Genomic DNA, 22997 nt, shown 5'->3' with positions numbered 1-22997 from the left:
GGAACAGAAAGGAGAAGACATTTAGGATGAAGAATCCACAGGCCTTGTGGATGGTTTGGGAGTGAAGAGAGAGGAATCAGGAATGATGCCCAGGATTCTGCCTTGGGAGCCTGGGTCTATGGAAAGCAGAGGCAGACTTCAGGGGTGAGCAGGAATATGAGATGAGTTCCGTTCTGGACACATATGCAGTTAAGGACTCTTCTGGCTACAAGTAACAGAAACCCTGAATGACAGGAGCCTAAACAAGTAGAGGTTTATTTTTCTCACACAACAAAAAGTCTGCAGGCAGGAGATTCCAGAAGAAACCAGGCTCTTCCCATCTTTTTGTTCTAACACCTTAGAGCAGAGTGATGTCTTAAGGCAACTACTACATCTCAACATATAGCTATCTCCCAAGCATAAGGCTGTCATCTTGTGAGAGGCTTTAAGAAATCTTCTTACATTTCTTTGGAACAAACTATATCTTATGTAAATCCTAGACCAGGGGTGGGGACCCTGTGGCCATATAAGTCCTTAAGTGTAGCCTTTTGACTGAATCCAAATTTTTCAGAACAAATTCTTTTATTTTTATTAATACATTTTTGTTTGTCTTTTATATTTTTATTTTATTTTTAAAATGAACGTATTTAAAATATCAAAGAATAAAATAAGTTTCAATGAAATAATTGTCCCAGATTGACTAGCACAATTAGAACATTAGTAAGCCATAAGGACTAAATTGATGGCTGTTACCCTCACAATTTAGTTCTAACTTTCCCCCTTCACTGACTGGTGCCACTACCGCACAAGGCTGGTTGGCAAGAGTTTATGGGTGTGGCGTATGTTATTAGCTTTTGACAGTGTGCACCGTGTTTCTGCTTGAAGTGGAATTTGTGAATAGTTGCACAGCTCGACAGTATTTTTAAATTCCTGTCAGCTTAACAGCCCATCATGGCGAAGAAGACCAAAAAAAAAAAAAAACTGAAGGAAGAAAACAGATTTTTTAAGTGAGGATTGGGAATCACAATATTGTCTTGTTTTGCTAAAGATAAGATGATTTGCTTGCTTTGTGAAACTGCAATGTCAACATTAAAGAAATCCAATGCTCATCGACATTATAACACTCACAAGGACCACAAATATTTTAAATTAGAGGGAGAGGTAATGAAAGGTTATATTGCAGAAATTAAAAGATAAAAGCAAAAGCAAAAGCAAAGACAATTCATTCAAGCAGCAATAAGACCTGGAAATAATGCCACTGAAACAACATATAAAGTACCTTATATACTCAGGAAAAAAGAGAAGCCATTCAGTGGTGTAGAAACTGTGAAAGAATACATTGTCAAAGTTGAAGTATGCTTAGACTCCAATAACGTTTCAAAGTATTATACAAATAACTGCCTCTTTCAAGGAGAACCATAACTGATTGGCAGCATGAATTGGCCTTCAACTTAACAGAACAACTTCATGCCTTACTTCAAAAGGAAAATACATATTATTCAGTCACTTTGGATGAATCAACTGATACTACAGACTCGACATGGGTTTTTTATTAAAACTTCATTCAGGTCATAACAGAAGACTTTCTTTGCTATGAATAGTTACTTACTTTGGGCACTCTTTGAAATAGAACACAGGGAATAGATATTTTCCACAACTTTCAAAATAAATGTTGTGAAGTCTGACTGAATTGGTAAATTTAGTGAGTGTATACACAGATGGTGCACCTTCTATGACAGGAAAATATGAAGGGTTTATTGCACAGGTAAAAAAAAAGTATTAACAGATACAGATGCTCTCACATCTTTCAATTGTATCTTGCATCAGAGGAATTATGAGTATGGTTAACTATATTCCTGCAAATGCAACACAGCATCATCAGTTTCATAATATGCTAAAGTTGAACAATGAGGTTATTCAGTGTAGATTCGCCATATCATTCTAAAGTGGGTTGGCTATCACAAGGACAGGTGTTAGCCAAAATTTTATCTCTGCTAGAACAAACTGTCAAATTCTATAAAGAACACAATCAGCAATGTGAATTAGTGAAAGAAGACTTCTATAGGAATGCAACATTTCTGTGTTTTATCATGTCAAATCAAACAACTTGAATATTTCTTTGCAAGATAAAGCTAGGTCTATACATGATATGTGGCAAAAAATCCAAGCATTTAGAAAAAAGCTGCCTTTTTTCAAAACACTTCTTCTTCAAAAGGAAATTTCAGATAAATATTTTTCCCAGTTAGCAAAGGTCACTGATGAGCAGAATGATATATGGGAATCATGTGAAGAATATGCAGCTGTTATAGACCTATTAATTGGAGAATACAATGAAAGGTTCACTGACTTTGAGAATCATGACATCACACTCAAACTAGCACTTCAGCTTCACCTGGTTGCTATCACCAATGTACCTAAGAACTACAGATGGAATTGATTGAGCTCTCAGTAGGTGACATTTTAAAGTCACTGTTTGATGCTAGGAAAGACCCAATTGAAATATAGAAAAATGCAGTAGAATACCTACACCTTTGGCAACATGCCCCCAAAATGCTATGAATCTACATTCTCCTACCTAACCCAAATCAAGATGCCTTTAAGGTCACCAATGACTGATACCCATCTAGAAGATCAACCGAAACATCGGACCTCTGTGCTGCAACCAAATATTCAAATGCTTTCCAACCAAAAACAGACATAACAAAGTCATTAAAAAGTTAGTTAATAACTTTAAAATTAACTAATAGCTTTCATTTTTTGAAATTATTAAGTACATAGTAGTTAGATTTTTACAAAATAATATACATTTTTAAGTATGTCTAACTGAAGTTTCTTGAATGCAGCCTTATTTGATTACAGTTAAATTAAGGTGGCCTTCCAACATGAAAAGGTTTCCACCCCTGCCCAGACCAAGCACTGGCAAAACAGAATGGCTTACAGATGGTGATTCATCCCTGGGCTGGTGGGTTCTGCTGTCAAGGAAGAATGGAGAGCAGAGCACCATCTGGCTGGTCTGGCCCAGCTTCATGAGGTTGGAGGTATCTATGAGACACCCAGAAGAAGCTACTCAACATGCTGTCCGGTGCCTCAGAGAGAGAACTGCAGCTGAGCTGTAGAACTGCGAGTCATCCGTGTGCGGAGAAAGCTGTGGAGCTATGGGCATGCATGTACCTGCCTCCTAAGCGGAATGTGGTAAGGAAAGAGACAAACCTGAGAAACAGCAGTAAAGAGGAGAGGGCAGGGTAGAAAAATGAGCTCAAACAAGAGCCAAAGGCCGTAAAAGCAAGGAAAAAGAAAACCAGGACGGACTATCATCTAAGAATCAATGAAAGGGGCCGGGCGCTGTGGCTCACGCCTGTAATCCTAGCTCTTGGGAGGCCGAGGCGGGCGGATTGCTCAAGGTCAGGAGTTCAAAACCAGCCTGAGCAAGAGCGAGACCCCGTCTCTACTATAAATAGAAAGAAATTAATTGGCCAACTGATATATATATAAAAAAAAAAAATTAGCCGGGCATGGTGGCGCATGCCTGTAGTCCCAGCTACCCGGGAGGCTGAGGCAGAAGGATCACTCGAGCCCAGGAGTGTGAGGTTGCTGTGAGCTAGGCTGACGTCACGGCACTCACTCTAGCCTGGGCAACAAAGCGAGACTCTGTCTCAAAAAAAAAAAAAAAAAAAAAAAAAAGAATCAATGAAAGGACAGTTTTTAAAATATCTGAGCAAAAGAAGTGATCAGCAGTGTCAAATGCTACAGAAAGACCCAATAAGACAAAGACTGAATAGTGTTGCCTGGATGTGGCAATTAGAGAGTGACTGGTACTCTGGCAAGAGTAACTTGATAGGAGCAGAAGTTAGATTAAAGGAGACTGAAGAGTGACTGGGGAGTGAGCAGAGACCAGGAAACTAGAAATGGTAGTCTAGGCTTCTAGTTCAAGAAGTTTGCTTGTTAAAAAAAAAAAAAGAGAGAGAAAGGCCAGGCTTGGTGGCTCATGCCTGTAATCCTAGCACTCTGGGAGGCCGAGGCGGGAGGATGGTTTGAGCTCAGGAGTTTGAGCAAGAGCCTGAGCAAGAGCAAGACCCTGTCTCTACTAAAAAAATAGAAAGAAATTAGCTGAACAACTAAAACATATATAAAATTAGCTGGACATCATGGCACATGCCTGTAGTCCTAGCTACTTGGGAGGCTGAGGCAGAAGGATTGCTTGAGCCCAGGAGTTTGAGGTTGCTGTGAGCGAGGCTGATGCCACAGCACTCTAGCCCGGGCAACAGAGTGAGACTCTGTCTCAAAAAAAAAAAAAAAAAAACAGAGAGAGAGAGAGAGAAATGCAAGACAATAGCTAGAGAGGGAATCACTGTGTAAGACACAATGTTTTTCTGAATATTAGGAGAGATTTGAGCATATTTATATCATTATTGAAGAGTTGTAATAAAGAAGGAAAAGCTAAATTTTAGAAAGAGGGAGTCTCTGGGAGGCAGTGGCAAGAATGGAGTGAAGATGCCAACTGTGAATTCATGTTACAGTCTTCAAACAGTGTGAGAAGGAACTCTGAACTCAAAAGATGACAGAGGGATGGGGTATTGTAAAGCCATGAAGACAAACCCTAAAAGGGGAGGTGTTTTGGGCAAGATTGAATAGTGAAGGTCCAGAAATGGCAGCAAGGAGCTTGAAGAATGCCAACAGCACTTCTGGAAAGTGAGCAAACTTTATTCAAGAAGACTGTAAGCAAAACAGAGTCCTGCAGGAAAGCCACATTTTAGGCAGAGATGGAGAAATCAGGTTGAGAGAGGATACAGTGGAGCTTGATTGTAACAGGACATGGATTCTAGGGGACAAGGGGAAAGGATTAGAAAAGGGGGCGCCAGGAAAAAGGAGACATGATAGAGACAAGGAAGTGCAAAGCTGGAAAGGGAGGCTGGTGGCCAAAGGTAGAGACCCAGTGATCGCTCACAGAGAGGGTGGGAAGGACCAGCATCCGTCCTCTGATAGATCTCCAACACATGGTCAGCAGCCTTGTAGCCTTTTATCACAGTTCCAATTACAATGTCAGAGAAACGTTACAGGAGACATTTGAAGAGATGGATACCATCTTTTCAAATGGCTCTGTATCTCCTAACACCCCGTAAAAAGAAAGCATTGTTATTTCTGGGAAAGAATATGTGGGGCTGGTTACTAAATGGTAAATTTCCTAATAAAGAGGGTCTTTAGTTCTAAGGTCTGGTCTGAGACCTAAAAAACATTTATAACAATTTTTCACAATTTATTCTACTCACATCATTGAATACATGCCACATGCCAGCACCATGCTGGACTTACTTTTTTTTTTAATGAATATAAGATCATTTATGCCTTTAAGGAGTTTATAATTTCCAGAAATATGTATTCTGAGTTCTGAGAAACTGAAGGTAAAATGAATCTGATGTGCCTGATGTGTGAGAGAAGTGCTTCTCAAGTGTTAATTTGCATACTGTACAAATAACCTTGGGGTATTATTAAAATGCAGATTCTGATTCAGGAAGTCTGATTCAATGGAGCCTGGGATTCAGCATTTCTAACAAGTTTCAGGTGATGCTGTTGTTGCTGGTCCATGTTGATACTCCACTTGGAGTATCAAGGAGCTAAAGACTTTCAAAAAGGATGCCTTGTTTTATTTTTTCTATTTACACTACCCTATAAAGTCCTGGGAATCTTTCTTCCTTTTCTTGTTAACCCTGCTACCCAGTATTCATTTTTCTAGTTAAAAAAAAAAAAAAGTAGGGGGGATGGGCAGGGGAGGGAAGCCAGAAAACCTCACAAGGGGCTTTTCGTCTAAGCAACTATTAGCTACACACACTGCTTTCGTGAACATGTCAAACATCTATCTCAAGTGATTAAATACTTCTGTGGAACCACTAATATTTCAAACAGGGCACCTAAATATTCAGTAAAAGAATTAGAGACTGGGATCAGCAATTAATTCTAGTTATACCATATGGCAGCATAGAACACTGGCTGGAACCTGAAAACTCAATTTCACAAGAGTCTTACTTATTTTGAATTTTAATCATTTTAGGATCAGCAAACATATGCCTACCAACCTGCTCCATTTACACAAAATTCTGAAGCATAATCACACTGCACACTAAAAAATGATTGGTTTTTCCCAAATGGACTTAAAATTTCTCTCCTACCATATTCTCAAAATAAAGTAGCTGCAGACAACTCCAGTTTAATCTCCTTGTTAAATAAAATCTTAAAACAGTTCTTCTTTTAATGAATACTATCACTTGCTTCCTTACCATTTTCGTCATCAGTCCGCACTATTGCACGAATATAGTTTTCTCTGGTCCTAGATGTCTCAGCCCTGGGCTGGTTCAGGTGCTGACCCTCCTGTCCCTGTGAACTCCCTTCCCTCCACTGTGCCTGTCACTGCTGAGACACCCATGCCAGCACATTCTCTCCATTCCACCTCTCCAGAATGGAGACGTTATCATTTTCAACACATACTCCATCCCCAGTCCTCTTAGAGCTAAGATACTTTTATCTCCTGTACATCTAATAATTTCAGGATAAGGACAGAAAAATCAGTTCTTGTTTTGCGAATTTTTGTCTCCTTTTGTCTCCAGTGCTTGAGAGACTGTCCTAATATGCCCTGAACATGTTTTAGTGATAACATTTACTGCACTAGGGCCAAAATGATTTTCTGCCACTTTCAATTCTAGTTCAATAAAAGAATAAGAGCTTTGTTTCTAACCTCTGTCATTTTTAATACCATAAAATGATTATAAAAATGTAAAATTGAGTTCCATTTCCTACTGGACTACCAATCTCATATTAGCTTTCCTTTTATCAAATTTATGAGAAAAGTCAGAAATTGCCTTTCCTTTTAAAAAAATCAAAATTTCAGGATATCCTAGGCAGAATGTTTGAATTGAATTTCAGCTCTCAATAATTGCTATTCTAGAAGTTTAAAAGAAGTATAAAAGTTAGCCACTTCCTGTCAGAAATAACAAACTAGAGGATTATCCCCTAGTTCATATAATCCAAAATAATAAGGTTATTCCTAGAAAACTATGATTCTAAAAAACCACAAATATGTATTATTACATTTCCAAATTGAGGAAGCCTATGATTTTCTGAAACCAGAGTGAATGAAATCCATGGCTTCTGAAATGCAAAGTCAAACCAATCATATAATTTTTGCAACCTTATATTATGAAAATTTTAAAATATGCATAAAAGTTGAAAGAACACCCAAATATGCCACAATCTAGTCTCTATGATTCACATTTTGTCATATTTGCTTTGTCACATATCTATCCATCCATCCATCTCATTTTTTTATGCACTCCAAAATAAATTGCACAAATTAGTACATTCCATCCCTAAACACTTAGGCATGCATATAATTACCTAGACTTCAATATTCATTTACAGTTCTTTTAAACCAATAATCTTTTGAAAGATGCACTTCATTTTTTTTTTTTTTCTTTTTTGATGGCTTGGCTAAGTTAGTAACCATTAGAAATTCTAAATCCTAAATCCTAATCTTCTATTAATTCTGTTATTTTGAGTAATTTCTTATAAATCAGTTCTCTCATCAGTAAAAGAAAAAAGCCGCTTGGCAAACATGGTAGAAGGTCTCAGTTACCAATTTGTATGGGCCTTGTAGTTATGGCAAAATTCACAAATGAGAGCCACTCACTAATATAGCATAGAGAAATGGCTAACTGGAGATTATATGGGCCCAAAGCTTTCTGTAAATTGTAATGAGAACCTCAACAAGGCTCACAAACTCAAGGGAGCTTGAGTTTGAGCATTTAACTGCAATATGTCTCACATAAGTCACACTATATCTATGATAAAACTACTGGAAGCTGAACCATTTAAGACGGAGTTACCACAAGTGGGGATTTTGTAGGAACAAAGCACAAGCATCAAATGGGCATTTTCTTGGCTGTGCCGTGCTGTGGTATTACTGGTTTGGAAACTCCCTATTAATTGTCTGAATACAGTTAGAGCTGCCACAGTGATAACTGCTCCTTCCTTTATGAGCTGTTTTTTCCCCCACGCAGATTTATTTTTTTCTTTCGGAAGATTGGCCCTGGAAGGGGCACCCTTTGAAGCCTGAAGAATCAAAGCTACTGCAAAGCACTGCTGTGAGTTTTGAAAGAAATATGAAGAATATGTCAAACCTGGGGCGATAGGCTGAGATCTTCCCAAACAGGTCAGCAGTTGGTCTGTAAAATATTCCCATTGCCAACGAGGCAGTGACAACTCATGTAAATCAAAAACTAAAACCCTAAGATATCTCATTTCCATTTTAAATGCATGGGGGTTAAATATGGATATCTAGCACTCGAGAAGTTCCTTTGGGATTGATTTTTTCCCCGTCTTCTCTGAGTCCTCCTTTGCTGAGCGTGATAAGCAGGACTGCACTTCATTATCAACCCTGCTAGCACTGCACTTCGGGGAGACTAGATGAGGCTACACAGTGGGAGAGAAGATCTAGAATCCAAAGAAGAAATGATTCACGTGGTGTGATTATAAAAGCCTACTTTAGGCCCGGCTCATTTTCAGCAGAACCATGAAATAAAATAAAATCCCAAGAAAATGAAATTTCCTGCATCCTATTCCAAATTTTTAAAAAACTCATAGCGACACCATAAAAGAAATCAAATAGAGGTTTCAAGGTTTGTTTGGTAATGTTTGCATCTTTGTAGCATTCATTTGTTAAAAAAAATTCCAAGCAATATTGGGGAGGTCACCTAAAAAGAAAACATAAGATCATCACTAGTTGAATCTTCAAGTGACTTGGTCAGGGTCATATAAGTAACATCAGGACAAGAGATTGGCTCCTGACAGTTGGCCCCACTACCCCCCCCCTCCAGTGTCAGTGTAACACAGAAAGTGGATACAAGGTGGGTCTATATCAGAAAGAAGAGAAACATGCAAATTAGAGAAAACCACCCTCAGGAAGGCCCCAAGCCATAAGGTTCCTAGAAATCCACAAACAGATGAAGACAGAGAGGCATTATTTCATTCGTTTTCTTTAAGCAGACAAAACAGTATATGGCTCTGGGACAAAAGACTAGCTCCAGATCAAATGAGACTTAAAATCAAAGCCAAAGCAAATGGTCTCAAAGTGAAGACAGTAATTTCATACAGATGATCTTTTCACACTATGTATGAATTAAGAGCTTCCATCTACAAATAAAAAGGCTCCATGTATTTAAAAAATGACAAAAGATTTTCTGAGACCAAAACAAATCCATATTGAGTGCATAACGGGTATATGCCCAAGTGATAATGATGGCTAAAATTCTATCAGGAGTAAAGCAAATCTCAGTGACCTAACTATACATATAGTTAAAGAGTAGTGCTCAGAGGCTGGGCGTGGTGGCTCACACCTGTAATTCTAGCACTCTGGGAGGCCAAGGTGGAGGCAAGAGGATCACTGGAGCACAGGAGTTCCAGACCATCCTGAGCGAAAGAGCAAGACCCCTGTCTCTAGCAAAAATAGAAAAAATTAGCCTGACATGGTGGCATGTACCTGTAGTCTCAGCTACTAGGGAGGCTGAAGCAGGAGGATTTTGCTTGAGCCCAGGAGTTTGAGGTTGCTGTGAGCTAGGCTGACACCATGGCACTCTAACCCAGGCAACAGAGCGAGACTCTGTCTCAAAAAAAAAAAAAAAGGAATGCTCAGCTTACTATTCTAATGGGTTAGTCAGACTTGAAGGGTGCAAGCTCAGTTACTTGCCTCCCTCCCTAGGTGACATTTCAAATGAGGAACTCAGTACTAGGAAGTATTATATGTGATTTAGTTTTCCAAGTCATCTAAAAACTCCCTTAAAAATATATTTTCCTGAAATTCTATTTAAAATCTAAAAGACATAAAATTAAAATATTATAAGTGCATTTTTTATTAGACATTTATTCTGAACCACCAAGGACTATATGCTTTCTGTTAAAAAATTGTTTCTACTTTTTTAATAAAAAGTTTTAAAAGGAACAAATTTATTCATCCAAGCTTTTTGTTAAAAAAAATCCATCTATTACTTAGCATGAAAAATACTAAAATATCATTATATAACAGACTCAGAGTCGTTTATACAAAATATTTATTTGGGGGAAGCCCAAAGGAAGAAGCTTCTGCCCACTAATGCCACCACAGTAGCCCAGTATAAAAGAAAAAAATAGATCAAATTACTCTTGGAACAAGTACCAAATCCAGATAGCCTCATGAGTGAAAGAATAAACAAAATAATCATTATGATAAAATTGTAAGGAAAGTTAATATATTCCAAAGCTATTTTGAAAGGACAAAGACTTGCCATGAAAAAACATATAATAAGATGATCTTCCTTTCCAGCTCTTAAAAGTTAAGCCAAGAAACCAACATCAGGTAATATTATATCAGTCTCACCTGTAGAACATTTCAGACTGAAAGAGCAAAAAATATAACCCCTCATTCCTCGAGAAGTAGATTCCCAAAATCTTCAACACAATTGTGAAATCTCAACATACACTCAGTAATAGAGAACTAGTACAGAAACTTGGCCTATAATTGATAGTTAAGAAAAAGGGCTGAAGTTGTTGTAGGTTTTTTTCTTTTTTCCTTTAAGGATAGGAGGGAGGGATAGGACTGAAAAACGAAGAATTGAATTATTAACCTTCAAGATGTGGTCAAATTATTGCTATGACTTTTTAGCCTTTTCAGAGCTATTTAAATGTAGATGCAGCATACAAGTACCTCCTACTCTTTTTGTTTGTTTTGTTTGTTTGCTTTTTCTGCATTGGCACTGAAATTCCAGTACAAGTAGCAGCAAAATTAAAGAACAGAAAGATACTATGAGCAAATTTCTAAACTTTGAGTAATACAAATGTACTAATAGTACATTATACATTAGTTCTTTTGATAAGCACACTTCATTTGAATGTGTTTTGTTTTGGGAGTTTTTAAGCTCAATAACCAATAGTTAGGAAAAGTAAAATATATATAATTAATGGTAATAATATCTATAGTATACTACTTTAGAACTCTTGTTCCTAAGAGTTTTATCAGACCAACCCCTTGTCTTTCTTCCCATACTGTAAAAATATCAGAATTATGCATTCTTAAGCTAAATCCTGTTTTAAAGCTAAATCCATGTTAAGCTGAAAATAAAACCTCAAATTCCCAAAGAAAGTCAGAATTATTTTTATGAGATTTGTATTAGTGTATCATGTTTCATGCGGAGCTGTAGGCTAGCCACCCACAATAAGACATGTTCGAAACACTCTTTCAGCCTATACTTTTAATGTCCTGGGTTTTGTGCCATAACCCTGTTACACAAAGGTATTCCTTTCCATTTCAATATGCTATAAATCTACTTGTCTCTTTTTGGAACTCCTTTAGCATTATTAAGTTTCACAGAAGGAAACAATACTCCAAGTTTGTTTCCATTGGCTCTGCCCTTCACTTCCAACAGTGAGCATAAATGACAAGTTATCCCAAAAAGGGCCATCAAGAGAGAAATTAGCCATACCTCAATAATAAAAATATTCTATTTTCTACATCCCTTTCCCCACTCTCAATGTATTCTTGCTGTCAGATGGCCTCCACTGAATCAAACATTTAAGAAATGCTCTACTGTTTCTCCAAATGTGTAAGAACGCCATCAAGTTTTTGAGCGTAGACCATGTCTGCTTCATTCCAGGTGTCTCACATCTGGTGCTAATCCTGCAGTGACCACCACAATAAAGCAGGAGGAGACTTTGGCTGGCTTTCATCCTAACCATTCTCCAAAGAGCTCAGTGAAAACTTGGACTCGGAATGTGAAAGCTGTTAGGTTTTAGGGAGAAGCTTTAAAAAAAGAGGCAGTTTGAAGAACAGCAATGAAAATCACAGCTCAGGACATCAAATACCACAATAGAACTTCATTTCCTTGAAATCACAGAAACTGCCATCCACTTTTATTTTGTATTACATGGAAAACATTAGCCTTCACTGGTAACACTGTAAAGCCAAAAAAAAAAAAATGAGTACGTAGAGATAGATATGATTTTATTTATTTATTTATTTTGTTTTTAAGTCTGGCAAAAGAGAATAGCTGTGCTATTTGGACTGAAAAACAGATGAGCATTTGGAGAACATCCATGACTCTTGACACAACTGTCATTTCCTGTGGTCAGTCACTATAGACAACAGAAAGGTGGCAAATGGCACATTATAACAGCTGTGATAGAGTCAGATGCTTCAATTTATAGCAAGTCCACAACCAGGGCAAATACCACTGAATTCTGAGCCAGCCATAAAAATTAGGGCCAAGTCCTTAGAGTTTACCAAGAATTAGAGACAATGCTATTTTTACTTCTCTCCACCCTTTTTATTCTTGAGCAACACAATGTTGAAGAAATAATTAAAGGAAGCAAGAAAACAACAAAGAGTGGGCACTGTAAAAAAATATATATGTATATAGTATTTATATTTATTTAGTGGCTTTTCCAGATTGTCCTGTTAGGGATTTCTTACCTACCTTCCAAATAAGCCCTGAAATGCTAAATTATAGTTTTAGATAGGTTCCTACACACCCCTAAATTTACTAAACTCCTAAAATATTATTGCTTTAATATGACTAAAGATAAAACTTTTTCAATGACTTTCAATAACTTTAATTTTTTTCATGTTACTGTATGTTTCATGTATTTGTCATATACACTTAACTTTTAAGTTTGATGACTTCTGAATTTCTTTCCACACCCAGCTTTTGAGGAGAGATACAAGTGCCACACAATGCAAGGAAATGTGGCTGACATTTGCAAGCTTTCATTACTTCCAAAACAATTAGTATCAACCCATGTAAGTGCCTAACATTGACTGGAATCGTTGAAGAAAAGGATTCAGTAAAACAAGGGTTACATTAACAGAATGATGATTGAATGGGTGGATGTAAGGCAATTTCAAACAGCTTGTCAAAGGAAAGCCTTCTTTTTCCATTTTCTTGTACAGTCTAGTTTCTGGCTCCTCATTTCCTCAGTGATCTGATAATTATGAAATTCTAAGTAAAGTGTCATCTTTCTTGCAACAAATCAATGAACAGAAAGCTCCCATCAACAATGCAGATATTTCCTAAAGCTCCTGCTGATTGTTTCCTAAATGTCTACCTCATGAACCACCCAGAAAGTTCCTATAACAAGAAACCCGCTCTACTGCATAACAAAATACAGCTTCTGTGTGTGCATGTGTGCGTGTACATTTAAAAAGAGGATTAAGAAGTAAAATGCAACCAACTATAATGCGTTGAGTTACCACAAATTTGCCTTTTATCACCAACTTAAGATTGAAATTTAGCCCTTTCCCACTGCTATGGTAGATATGGGAAAGAAGAATTCCTCCTCCTGTTTATTTGTCCCTACAGATGTAATGAACTTGTTTTTTGCATTCCTTATCACAGATTTATACCACTAGAACCACCATATACACCGTCATATTTAGGGCATCCTTCTCCCTATAACAAATACAATTTAAAATAATTCCATCTTTATCCCTCATGCTAAATCATATGGTAATCGTATAATACAGAGGCAAACTCATGAAAATAAAAAATTCTACAGGTTACTAACTAAGACTCTAGGTACACAAGTAAGCCTAAACTTATCTGCTAATAAAGTAATATTATGGAGAAGTTTGTTTTAAATACTCTTCCAGCCTACCAAAAAGTATAGATAGTCCCACTTTTGAAAAAGTTCCCATCTTCTGCATTGTTTGTTTCAATTATTCAGGGCAACCCAGGCTGATAATTACACAGTCCCCAGTTGCTGAGTAAAAGTGATGCTTAATTAGCCAGCAGGAAAGATCGATTAAGATCCAGCAGGGCATCTCATGAGGTTCTCTCACATTCCTGGAGGGAATAGATTCTGGCTGTGCCCTTCCAAAGGATAAAATTCCCTTTTCTAAGAAGTTCCATGAGGTTTTTAGAGTAGATGCTAAGAACAGTAGGCCACACAAATTAAACCTCAACCATACCCTGCAGATGTTCTTCCTTTCCTAAGCGTGCTCTGGTCAAACATTCTGAATCATACTGCCACCAGGTTAGAGAAGGCTAAAATAATACTCACTTATCCCCAACTCTCATTCAGTTACCCATTTCAAGCGATAGGTGATCAGGAAATATACTGTAAAAGAAAACTGATTTCTTCTTCCCCCAAGGAAGTGTGTACATCTGTCAGATGCTCAACTCCTAAGATACACAAATTAGATCACAGTCTCGTATTTAAAAAAAACAAAAAACAAAAAAACAATGATCATAGTATTCCAATCCAGTCCAGGACTAAAATGTCCCAATATGGTCAAAGAATCAACTGAGTAAGTCTGATTAAGTTTTCTATTAGGGAAGAGAATGTGGAAGTAAAATTGGCACCAAAAATCATAATGAGAATCATCTCATACTGCCTAACACCTTCCTGTTGGTAATTCAGACAAGCATAAATGTTCAGCTTTCACCATTTTTTTTTAGTTAAATGCAAAAGTATTCAATAAAGGCCAACATCAAAATTCAAAACTAAAAGCAGAATATTATCTTAAGATGCATACATAATCATCAAAACATTTTTATTTCCATAAACTACACTAACTATGCTTGCTGGCCTCCAATTCAATTCAGTAAATATTTATTAAGCTTCTCCCAAGTATAAAGAACTATGATAGGTGTGTCTTACCTTGTTAATTTATACACTATTAAAGTACATTTTACTGATTATAAGTTGCTTTAAATGTTATAAAGAACAATAACAAAACTAATTTATACAAACCTGGTTTTGATTTGCTGAAAGCCCCGTAGAATATGGTCTCTGTGATCCCTTGCAACAGTACTGAGGTTCTCATTTCGCAAACCTTCTGCCAGGAACTCTTCAGTATCTAAAAGAAAAGGAAAGGTGACCAACAGAAAAGAAGACTAAGGGAGAAAGAGGAAAATCTGAAGGATTACGATGGTAAATTTTATATTATATATATTTTACCAGAATAAACAACTAAAATTTTATATATGTTTGTGATATATTCTAATAATTCAATACCTTGCTATGTATTTAGAAAGCTATCACATGTATTAAATATTAAACACATGAAATAACTATTTTCTAAGCCATTTTAAAGAAACATTTACATATTAATTACCACTGATAACAGAGGATGGATTGTCAATTTCATAAACATATAAATATCACAAATATTTTGTCACAGACGGTCACAGGCCAATAGAAGCTAGAAAGAAATACCAATAAATAGAGCTGAAATAAAAAATAGAACTGAACTGCAAAAATCAAGGACGAAAGGGCAGGCATTCAAAGAAACATTAATTAGCAGATGCATCATCAATGAAAATGACAATGCAACCAAGTGTAGGAACCCACATGGAAAAGAAAAATGTGTCCAAGAGAAGGAAACTGCAATTAATATGAATATACATTATAAAATAGGGACGTGATGAAAATACATAATATGAAACCAATTATGTTATGTTTAAGGAAGAAATTGGGAGATATACAAATTTTCAAAGATAAAATACATTGATAATAATTACAACTGCCAGAAATACTAGGTACACACTTTATTCTGCATAAAAGGTTTATCACCCCCCCAAAACATATAAATAATATAGTTAAAATTTTCCTCGTCCAAAAATTGTACCTGAAATATGAAACTGTATCATATATACTATCAAAATAATGCTATGAATTTATACAAAGGTGTTATATAAGCACATGTAAAAATTTGTTTTACATTTACACCATTCAACAACACCAAACAAAAATCCTAGATAGCCATCATTAGGACTTTTGATGAGATACAAAAGCCTGGAAACTGAAAATTTCACAAAGAACCACCATCAACATCTAAGCCCTGCATTGCATCTATTGCATATGTCATTTAATAGGTTACTCCATGGTCCATTGAACTTTAAAGAATGAGGAAGTGGGAAGTTGAATTAAAAGGCAAAAAAATTAATGTCATCTGAGATTAAATTCACATAATACATCATAATAGGATAAAGGACAAAAACCACATGATCACCTCAATAAACACAGAAAAAGCATTTGACAAAATTTAACAGGACTTCATGACAAAAATACTCAACAAATAGAAAGAAGCTTCCTCAAACTGATAAGGAGCATCTACAAAAACAGACAGCGAATGTTATACTTAATGGTTAAAGACTGACCACTTTCCCCCTGTTCCTAAGATCAGTAACAAGAAGACAAAGATGTCTGTTCTCACCACTTACATTCAACATTGTGCTGATGTTAGCGAGGGTGATCAGGCAAGAAAATGAAATAAATAGCATCCATATTGGAAAGGAAGAAGTAAAACTATCTCTATTTGCAGATGACATGATCTCAGATACAGAAAACCCTAAAGAACCTACTAAAAAACTATTAAAACTAGTAAGAGAGTTAAGCAAGTTTGCAGGATACAAGATCAATGTACCAAAAAATCAACTGTATTTCTATAGAGTAGCAATGAAAAAACTGAAAATGAGATTTTAAAAATTCTATTTAAGATAGCATTTAAAAGAATTGAATATTTAAAAATAAATGTAGGCCAGGCGTGGTGGCACACACCTGTAATCCTAGCACTCTGGGAGGCCAAGGCGAGCAGATTGCTCGAGGTCAGGAGTTAAAAACCAGCCTGAGCAAGAGCGAGACCCCGTCTCTACTATAAATAGAAAGAAATTAATTGGCCAACTAATATATATAGAAAAAAATTAGCTGGGCATGGTGGCGCATGCCTGTAGTCCCAGCTACTCAGGAGACTGAGACAGTAGACAGTAGACTCTTGCTTGAGCCCAAGAGTTTGAGGTTGCTGTGAGCTAGGCTGATGCCATGGCACTCACTCTAGCCTAGGCAATAAAGTGAGACTCTGTCTCAAAAAAAATAAAAAATAAAAAAATAAGAATAAATGTAACCAAAAAAGTACAAAATTCAAATTCTGAAAACTACAAAACAGTGTTGAAAGAAATTAAAGAGGACCTAAGAAGATATCCCATGTTCATTATCAGGAAACTTAATATAGTTGTGATGGTAATACTCCCCAAAAATTGATCTGAAGAGTCCATGCAATCCCTCTCAAGATGCCAGCTGGATTTTTTGTAGAAACTGACAAGCTGATCCTAAAATTAATTTGAAATTTAAGGAACCCAGAATAGCCAAAACAATTTCGAAAAAGAAAAATAAATTTGAAGAACTCACACTCTCTGATTTCAAAACATTCAAAAGCTATAGCAATCAACATAATATGGTACTGTATAAGGATAAACATATAGATCAGAGAAACAGAATTGGGAATCCAGAAATAAACCCAAACACTTATGGTCAATTTTTGGCAAGAATGCCAAGACAATTCAATGGAGAAAGAATAGTTTTTGCAACAAATGGTGCTGAGACAACTGAATATACACAAGCAAAAGAATGAAGTTGGACCCCTACCTCATGCCATATACAAAAAATAAACTCAAAATGCATCAAAGATCTAAATGTAAGATCTGAAACTATACAACTGTTGGAAGAAAACAGGCATAAATCTTTGTGACCTTGGATTAGGCAATGGTTTCTTGGATATGACACCAAAAGAAAATAGACAAATTGAGCATCAGGAAAATTTAAAACTACTATGCTCCACAGGATGGCATCAAGAAAGTGAAAAGACAACCCACAAAAATGAAAGTTTTCGCAAGTCATATAACTGATAAAAGATGTGTGCGTAGAACACATAAAAACTCTTATAGTTCAATAAGACAAATAACCCAATTTAAAAATGAGCAAAGGAACTGAATAGACATTTCTCCAAAGAAGATATACAAATGGCCAGTAAGCACGTAAAAAGATGCTCAACATCACTAGCCATCTGGGAAATTTTTAGCCATCAGGAAAAACCACAATGAGATACTGCTTCATAGCCACTAGGATGGCTACAGTCAAAAAGGACAATAATAAGTGTGGTTGAGGACATAGATAAATTGGAAACCTTATTCATTGCTGGCAGGAATATAAAATGGTGCATTCACTTTGAAAAATAAGGTTCAAAACAAGTTAAATTTAAATCATTGTGGTCAATGTGGTTTAAAACTTATGTAAATCTCAAAAATAATTCTTAAGATGAGACTTAATGTAAAAAATGTCATAATCATCTGAATCTCAGTTAGAAAACAAATACAGAGGGGAAAAAAAACATGCTAAATCATTCATTTACATAGAATCAATGGGTACTATTCTATCCTTGACAGTGATAATTAGAGAAAATGGGTTTAACTATGATTTTTCAAAAAGCAAATGTAATAAAAGTAGAATTAAAGGTATTGAAAATATTTAGTGTAATAAAATAAGGAAAATAGAATAAAAATGGAACTCATAAAATAAAATTAGATATCATTGATAACAATAATTGTGAAAAGTCAGACTTCCATATTAAAAGAAAAGATTTTCATACTATATCAAAAAATAAAATAAATGTAATTACTATTTAAAAGATAGTAACCTGAAACAAATGAAGATAAAATTAAAAGAAGAGAAGTACATAAAATATTCTAGGTAAATTTGTTTGAAAAAGCAAGACTGATTGGCTGTAGAGGGAAGTTTTAAAAAATACATAAATGAAAAAAACTAAAAAAAAAAAAAAGGCCGGGCGCGGTGGCTCACGCCTGTAATCCTAGCTCTCTGGGAGGCCGAGGCGGGCGGATTGCTCAACGTCAGGAGTTCAAAACCAGCCTGAGCAAGAGCGAGACCTCGACTCTACTATAAATAGAAAGAAACTAATTGGCCAACTGATATATATATAAAAAATTAGCCGGGCATGGTGGCGCATGCCTGTAGTCCCAGCTACTCGGGAGGCTGAGACAGAAGGATCGCTCGAGCCCAGGAGTTTGAGGTTGCTGTGAGCTAGGCTGACGCCAGGGCACTCACTCTAGCCTGGGCAACAAAGCGAGACTCTGTCTCAAAAAAAAAAAAAAAAAAAAAAAAAAAAAAAGCAACAATGGTAGTAATTCATATCAAACTAGAATTCAAGGAACAATTTAAAACAAGCCAAAGACAGTCATTATATTTTATGTAAAGTACAAGCCACAATACAAGTGACCTATTATGTCTAAATGGCATAGTATAATAATAAAATATATATAGTGAAATTGTGAGAAATAGAAGCAGAAATCACTGAAGAAACAATTTTAATGTCACTACTAGTCATGGACAGAAATAAATAATCAAACAGAGTGCTGCCAAATAGAAACAGAATTTGAGCTACATATGTCATTTTAAATGTTCTTGTAGCCTCATTTTTAAAACTATGAAAAAAGGGGTGAAATTAATTTTAATGATATTGAACTTTCCATTTAACCCAACAGACCCAAAATATTATCATACTGACTTCAATATACAATCAATATAAAAAATTATTATTGGGATACTTTGCTTTTTTTGTATTATATCTTCAAAACTCAGTATGCATTTCATACTTACAACACATTTCCATTTAGACTAATCACATTTCAAATGCTCAATAGCCACATGTAGAGAGTGGCTAATATATTGGACAGTGCAGATACAGAAGACTCAAATATAATTAATAAGAAACATTGCAGAAGGGAACTAAGCTTTGTAACCTAAAAACAAGAACACATACTTTACAAACTGCCATGGAAAGTCGATAAAAATTGATCAAACACTGGATTACAAAGAAACAACAATAATTTCTTAAAAACTTAAAATTAGGAAGAACTTTTTTTATAGCCACAATGAAATAAAACCAGAACTTAATATTAAAAAGAGTAAACATACCCCATCACACTTAGACACTGAAAACACATACTCATGGGTCACAAAAACTCAAAACTCATGGGTCAAAGAAAACTCAAAAAGTATAATTACTATGTAAGGAGAAAACAGTCTATATAAAATATTATAAGATATAACCAGAATTGTACTGTGACAAATTTATAGACTTAAATATTTTCAATGTTAAATAAGAAAGAATGAAAATAAACACAATAAGCACCAAACTTAAGAAATCAGAAAAGAGCAACAAAACAATCCTATGGAACACAGGAGGAAGGAAGCAATAAAGATAAAAGCAGAAATTAATGAATCAGAACAGTTTCTGGTTTTCTAATAGTGCTCTCTGGAGTCTTATGCCTCTGATAAGGTAGAGAAAGAGTGGGGAATTCCCTCCCTTCGCCTCACTCCCCTTTGCATTAGTCACAAGTGCTTGGCTTTTATCTATTTTATACATTGGGTTTTCATATAAGATTTTATTTCTTAAAAGAGTTCCATTGTACAACTTTGTGGTTAAAAATCACTAACCTTAACAATGCAAAAAATGTACAAATGTTAAATAAGTGTGAGAGTTGGGATTTTTCAGAAGTGAGGGAAATTTCAATAAATTGATAAACAATTAGCAAATGCAATCAAGAATAAAAGGAGAGAAAGCACAAATATACAAAAATGAGGCAGAATAAAAGGGAGCAAAAACAATTTTTAGAAAAATAATAAAATATTTTATAAAAGTGGTAAGATTTCAAGTTCTTTAAGTTTCATGTTTGTGCTTTTATGTACAATTTAAGTTTTGTGATAGGGAATCATTTTACTCCTTTAAAAAGCTATTTTCAAAAGTAAAGTGCTGCCGGACGCGGTGGCTCACGCCTGTAATCCTAGCTCTCTGGGAGGCCGAGGCGGGCGGATTGCTCAAGGTCAGTAGTTCAAAACCAGCCTGAGCAAGAGCGAGACCCCGTCTCTACTATAAATAGAAAGAAATTAATTGGCCAACTGATATATATATAAAAAATTAGCCGGGCATGGTGGCGCATGCCTGTAGTCCCAGCTACTCAGGAGGCTGAGGCAGAAGGATTGCTCGAGCCCAGGAGTTTGAGGTTGCTGTGAGCTAGGCTCACGGCACTCACTCTAGCCTGGACAACAAAGCGAGACTCTGTCTCAAAAAAAAAAAAAGTAAAGTGCTATGTGAACAAAATAAAATGCCATGTAAATAAATTTGAAATTTTCAATGAAACAGAGAAAAAGTTCAAAGCAGTCAGAGAAAATGATCCATTACATTTTGGAGAACAATGATAAGAATGAGAGTTGAGTTTTCATCAAATATAAGGGGGGGCCAAAAAACATTGGAATGACATATTTAAAGTGCTGAAAGGAAAAAAAGAAACATGGCAACCCAAAATTCTATATCCAGTGACAGTAGCTATCAAAATATGAGCGCAGGCCGGGCGCTGTGGCTCACGCCTGTAATCCTAGCTCTTGGGAGGCCGAGGCGGGCGGATTGCTCAAGGTCAGGAGTTCAAAACCAGCCTGAGCAAGAGCGAGACCCTGTCTCTACTATAAATAGAAAGAAATTAATTGGCCAACTGATATATATATATAAAATTAGCCGGGCATAGTGGCGCATGCCTGTAATCCCAGCTACTTGGGAGGCTGAGGCAGAAGGATCACTCGAGCCCAGGAGTTTGAGGTTGCTGTGAGCTAGGCTGACGCCATGGCACTCACTCTAGCCTGGACAACAAAGCGAGACTCTGTCTCAAAAAAAAAAAAAAAAAATATGAGCGCAAAATGAAGACATTTTTCAGATAAACAAAAACTGAAAAAAATATTTTGCTGGAAAACTTTCACTAAAACAAATATAAAGCAAATTCACCAAGCTGAAGAGAAATGACATCAGAGGGAAACTGAAATCTACACAAGCTCCCAAATGGCAAAAATGTGAGTAAATTTAAAACATCATTTTTCTCCTCTTAATTTCTCCCAATGATAACAGGCAATTTAAAGCACAGATTATAACACTGCATTGCACAGTTTATAACATATGTACATGTAAATATATGACAATAATAATACAGAGGATGGGGAAAGTGTAGTAAATAAAACCCCTTTAGTGGCATGATATTAATTCTAAGTGAATTGTGCTAAGAAACATGGTGTAATCACTGCAGCAACCCTAACAAACAAAATAAAGAGGTCCAGATTAAAAAAGAAAGAAAGAAAAATTAAAATATAGCACTAAGAAGCATTTGATTAAATTTTTCAAAAAAGGCAAGTATAACAAAAAAGTGACAATTGGAAAACACATAGTAAAATTGTAGACCCTAAATCCATCCATCAAAATAGTTATATTAGATGTAAGTGAACTAAATAATCTAATTAAAAAGCAAAGAATATCTTACCAAACAAAAACTCAAGACCCAATTATATGCTGCCTACAAGCAACACCCTTTAAATATAAGGACACATATAGGCTGAAAGTAAAACTATGGAAAATAATAGAATATGCATACAATAAGCATAAAAATAATGGAATGGAGTATTACCAGAGATAATGAGAGCTATTTCATAATGATAAAAGGACTAAATCATCAGGAAGATGTAACAATCATAAATCATAAATGTACATACACATAATAGATGAGATCAAAATACTAGAAGCAAACTCCAACAGAACTAAAGTGAGCAAAAGACATATCCACAATCATAGTTGAGGATTTTACCACCCTCTCTTAGAAACTAATAGAGCAACTAGACAGATAATCAGTAAGTCTATAGAGGAGCCAATCAGCTATTTTGACCTAATTGACATTCATAAAACACTACATCTAATGACTGCAGAACACACATTTTTTTCAAGTGGACATGGAATGTTCACAAAGATATACCATACTCTAGGTCACAAAATAAGACTTAATAACTGACAAAAAAAAAAATAAATAAAACCTTACAAAGTATGAATGTTTTCTGACCACAAAGGAAGTAATAACAATAAGATATCTAAAAAGCTTCAATAACTTCAAATAACATAGATCAAAGAAGAAATAAATATTCTCCTCTGAATACAGTGAATATTTCAAACTGGATGATTATAAAATACAACACCAAAATTTGTAGGATGCAGCTAAATCCACACTTAAGGGGAAATGTATAGCTTTAAATGCTTAAATGCTTATATTAGAGAGGAAGAAAGGTTTAAAAATCAATGATATAAGTTTTCACTTTAAGAAACTAGAAGAAGAAGAGCAAAT

The 22997-nt window shown here is 35.7% G+C and overlaps 1 protein-coding gene across 2 annotated transcripts in view; it reads right to left on the bottom strand.

Annotated features, from left to right (window-relative positions):
• SKAP1 (src kinase associated phosphoprotein 1) overlaps window positions 1-22997 on the bottom strand; it is a 274963-nt gene that overhangs the window by 231899 nt on the left and 20067 nt on the right. For both annotated transcript variants that reach the window (XM_012766026.2, XM_012766027.2), the window contains exon 2: window positions 14746-14851. In XM_012766026.2, the coding sequence (XP_012621480.1) occupies window positions 14746-14851 (106 nt within the window). The remainder of the gene's footprint in view (window positions 1-14745; window positions 14852-22997) is intronic.

Source organism: Microcebus murinus, chromosome 18, assembly GCF_040939455.1.
Source record: "Microcebus murinus isolate Inina chromosome 18, M.murinus_Inina_mat1.0, whole genome shotgun sequence".
In the NCBI taxonomy this organism is placed as follows: Eukaryota; Metazoa; Chordata; class Mammalia; order Primates; family Cheirogaleidae; genus Microcebus; species Microcebus murinus.
Note: the sequence above shows the minus strand (reverse complement) of the source record. Positions and strands in the feature narration are given on the sequence as shown.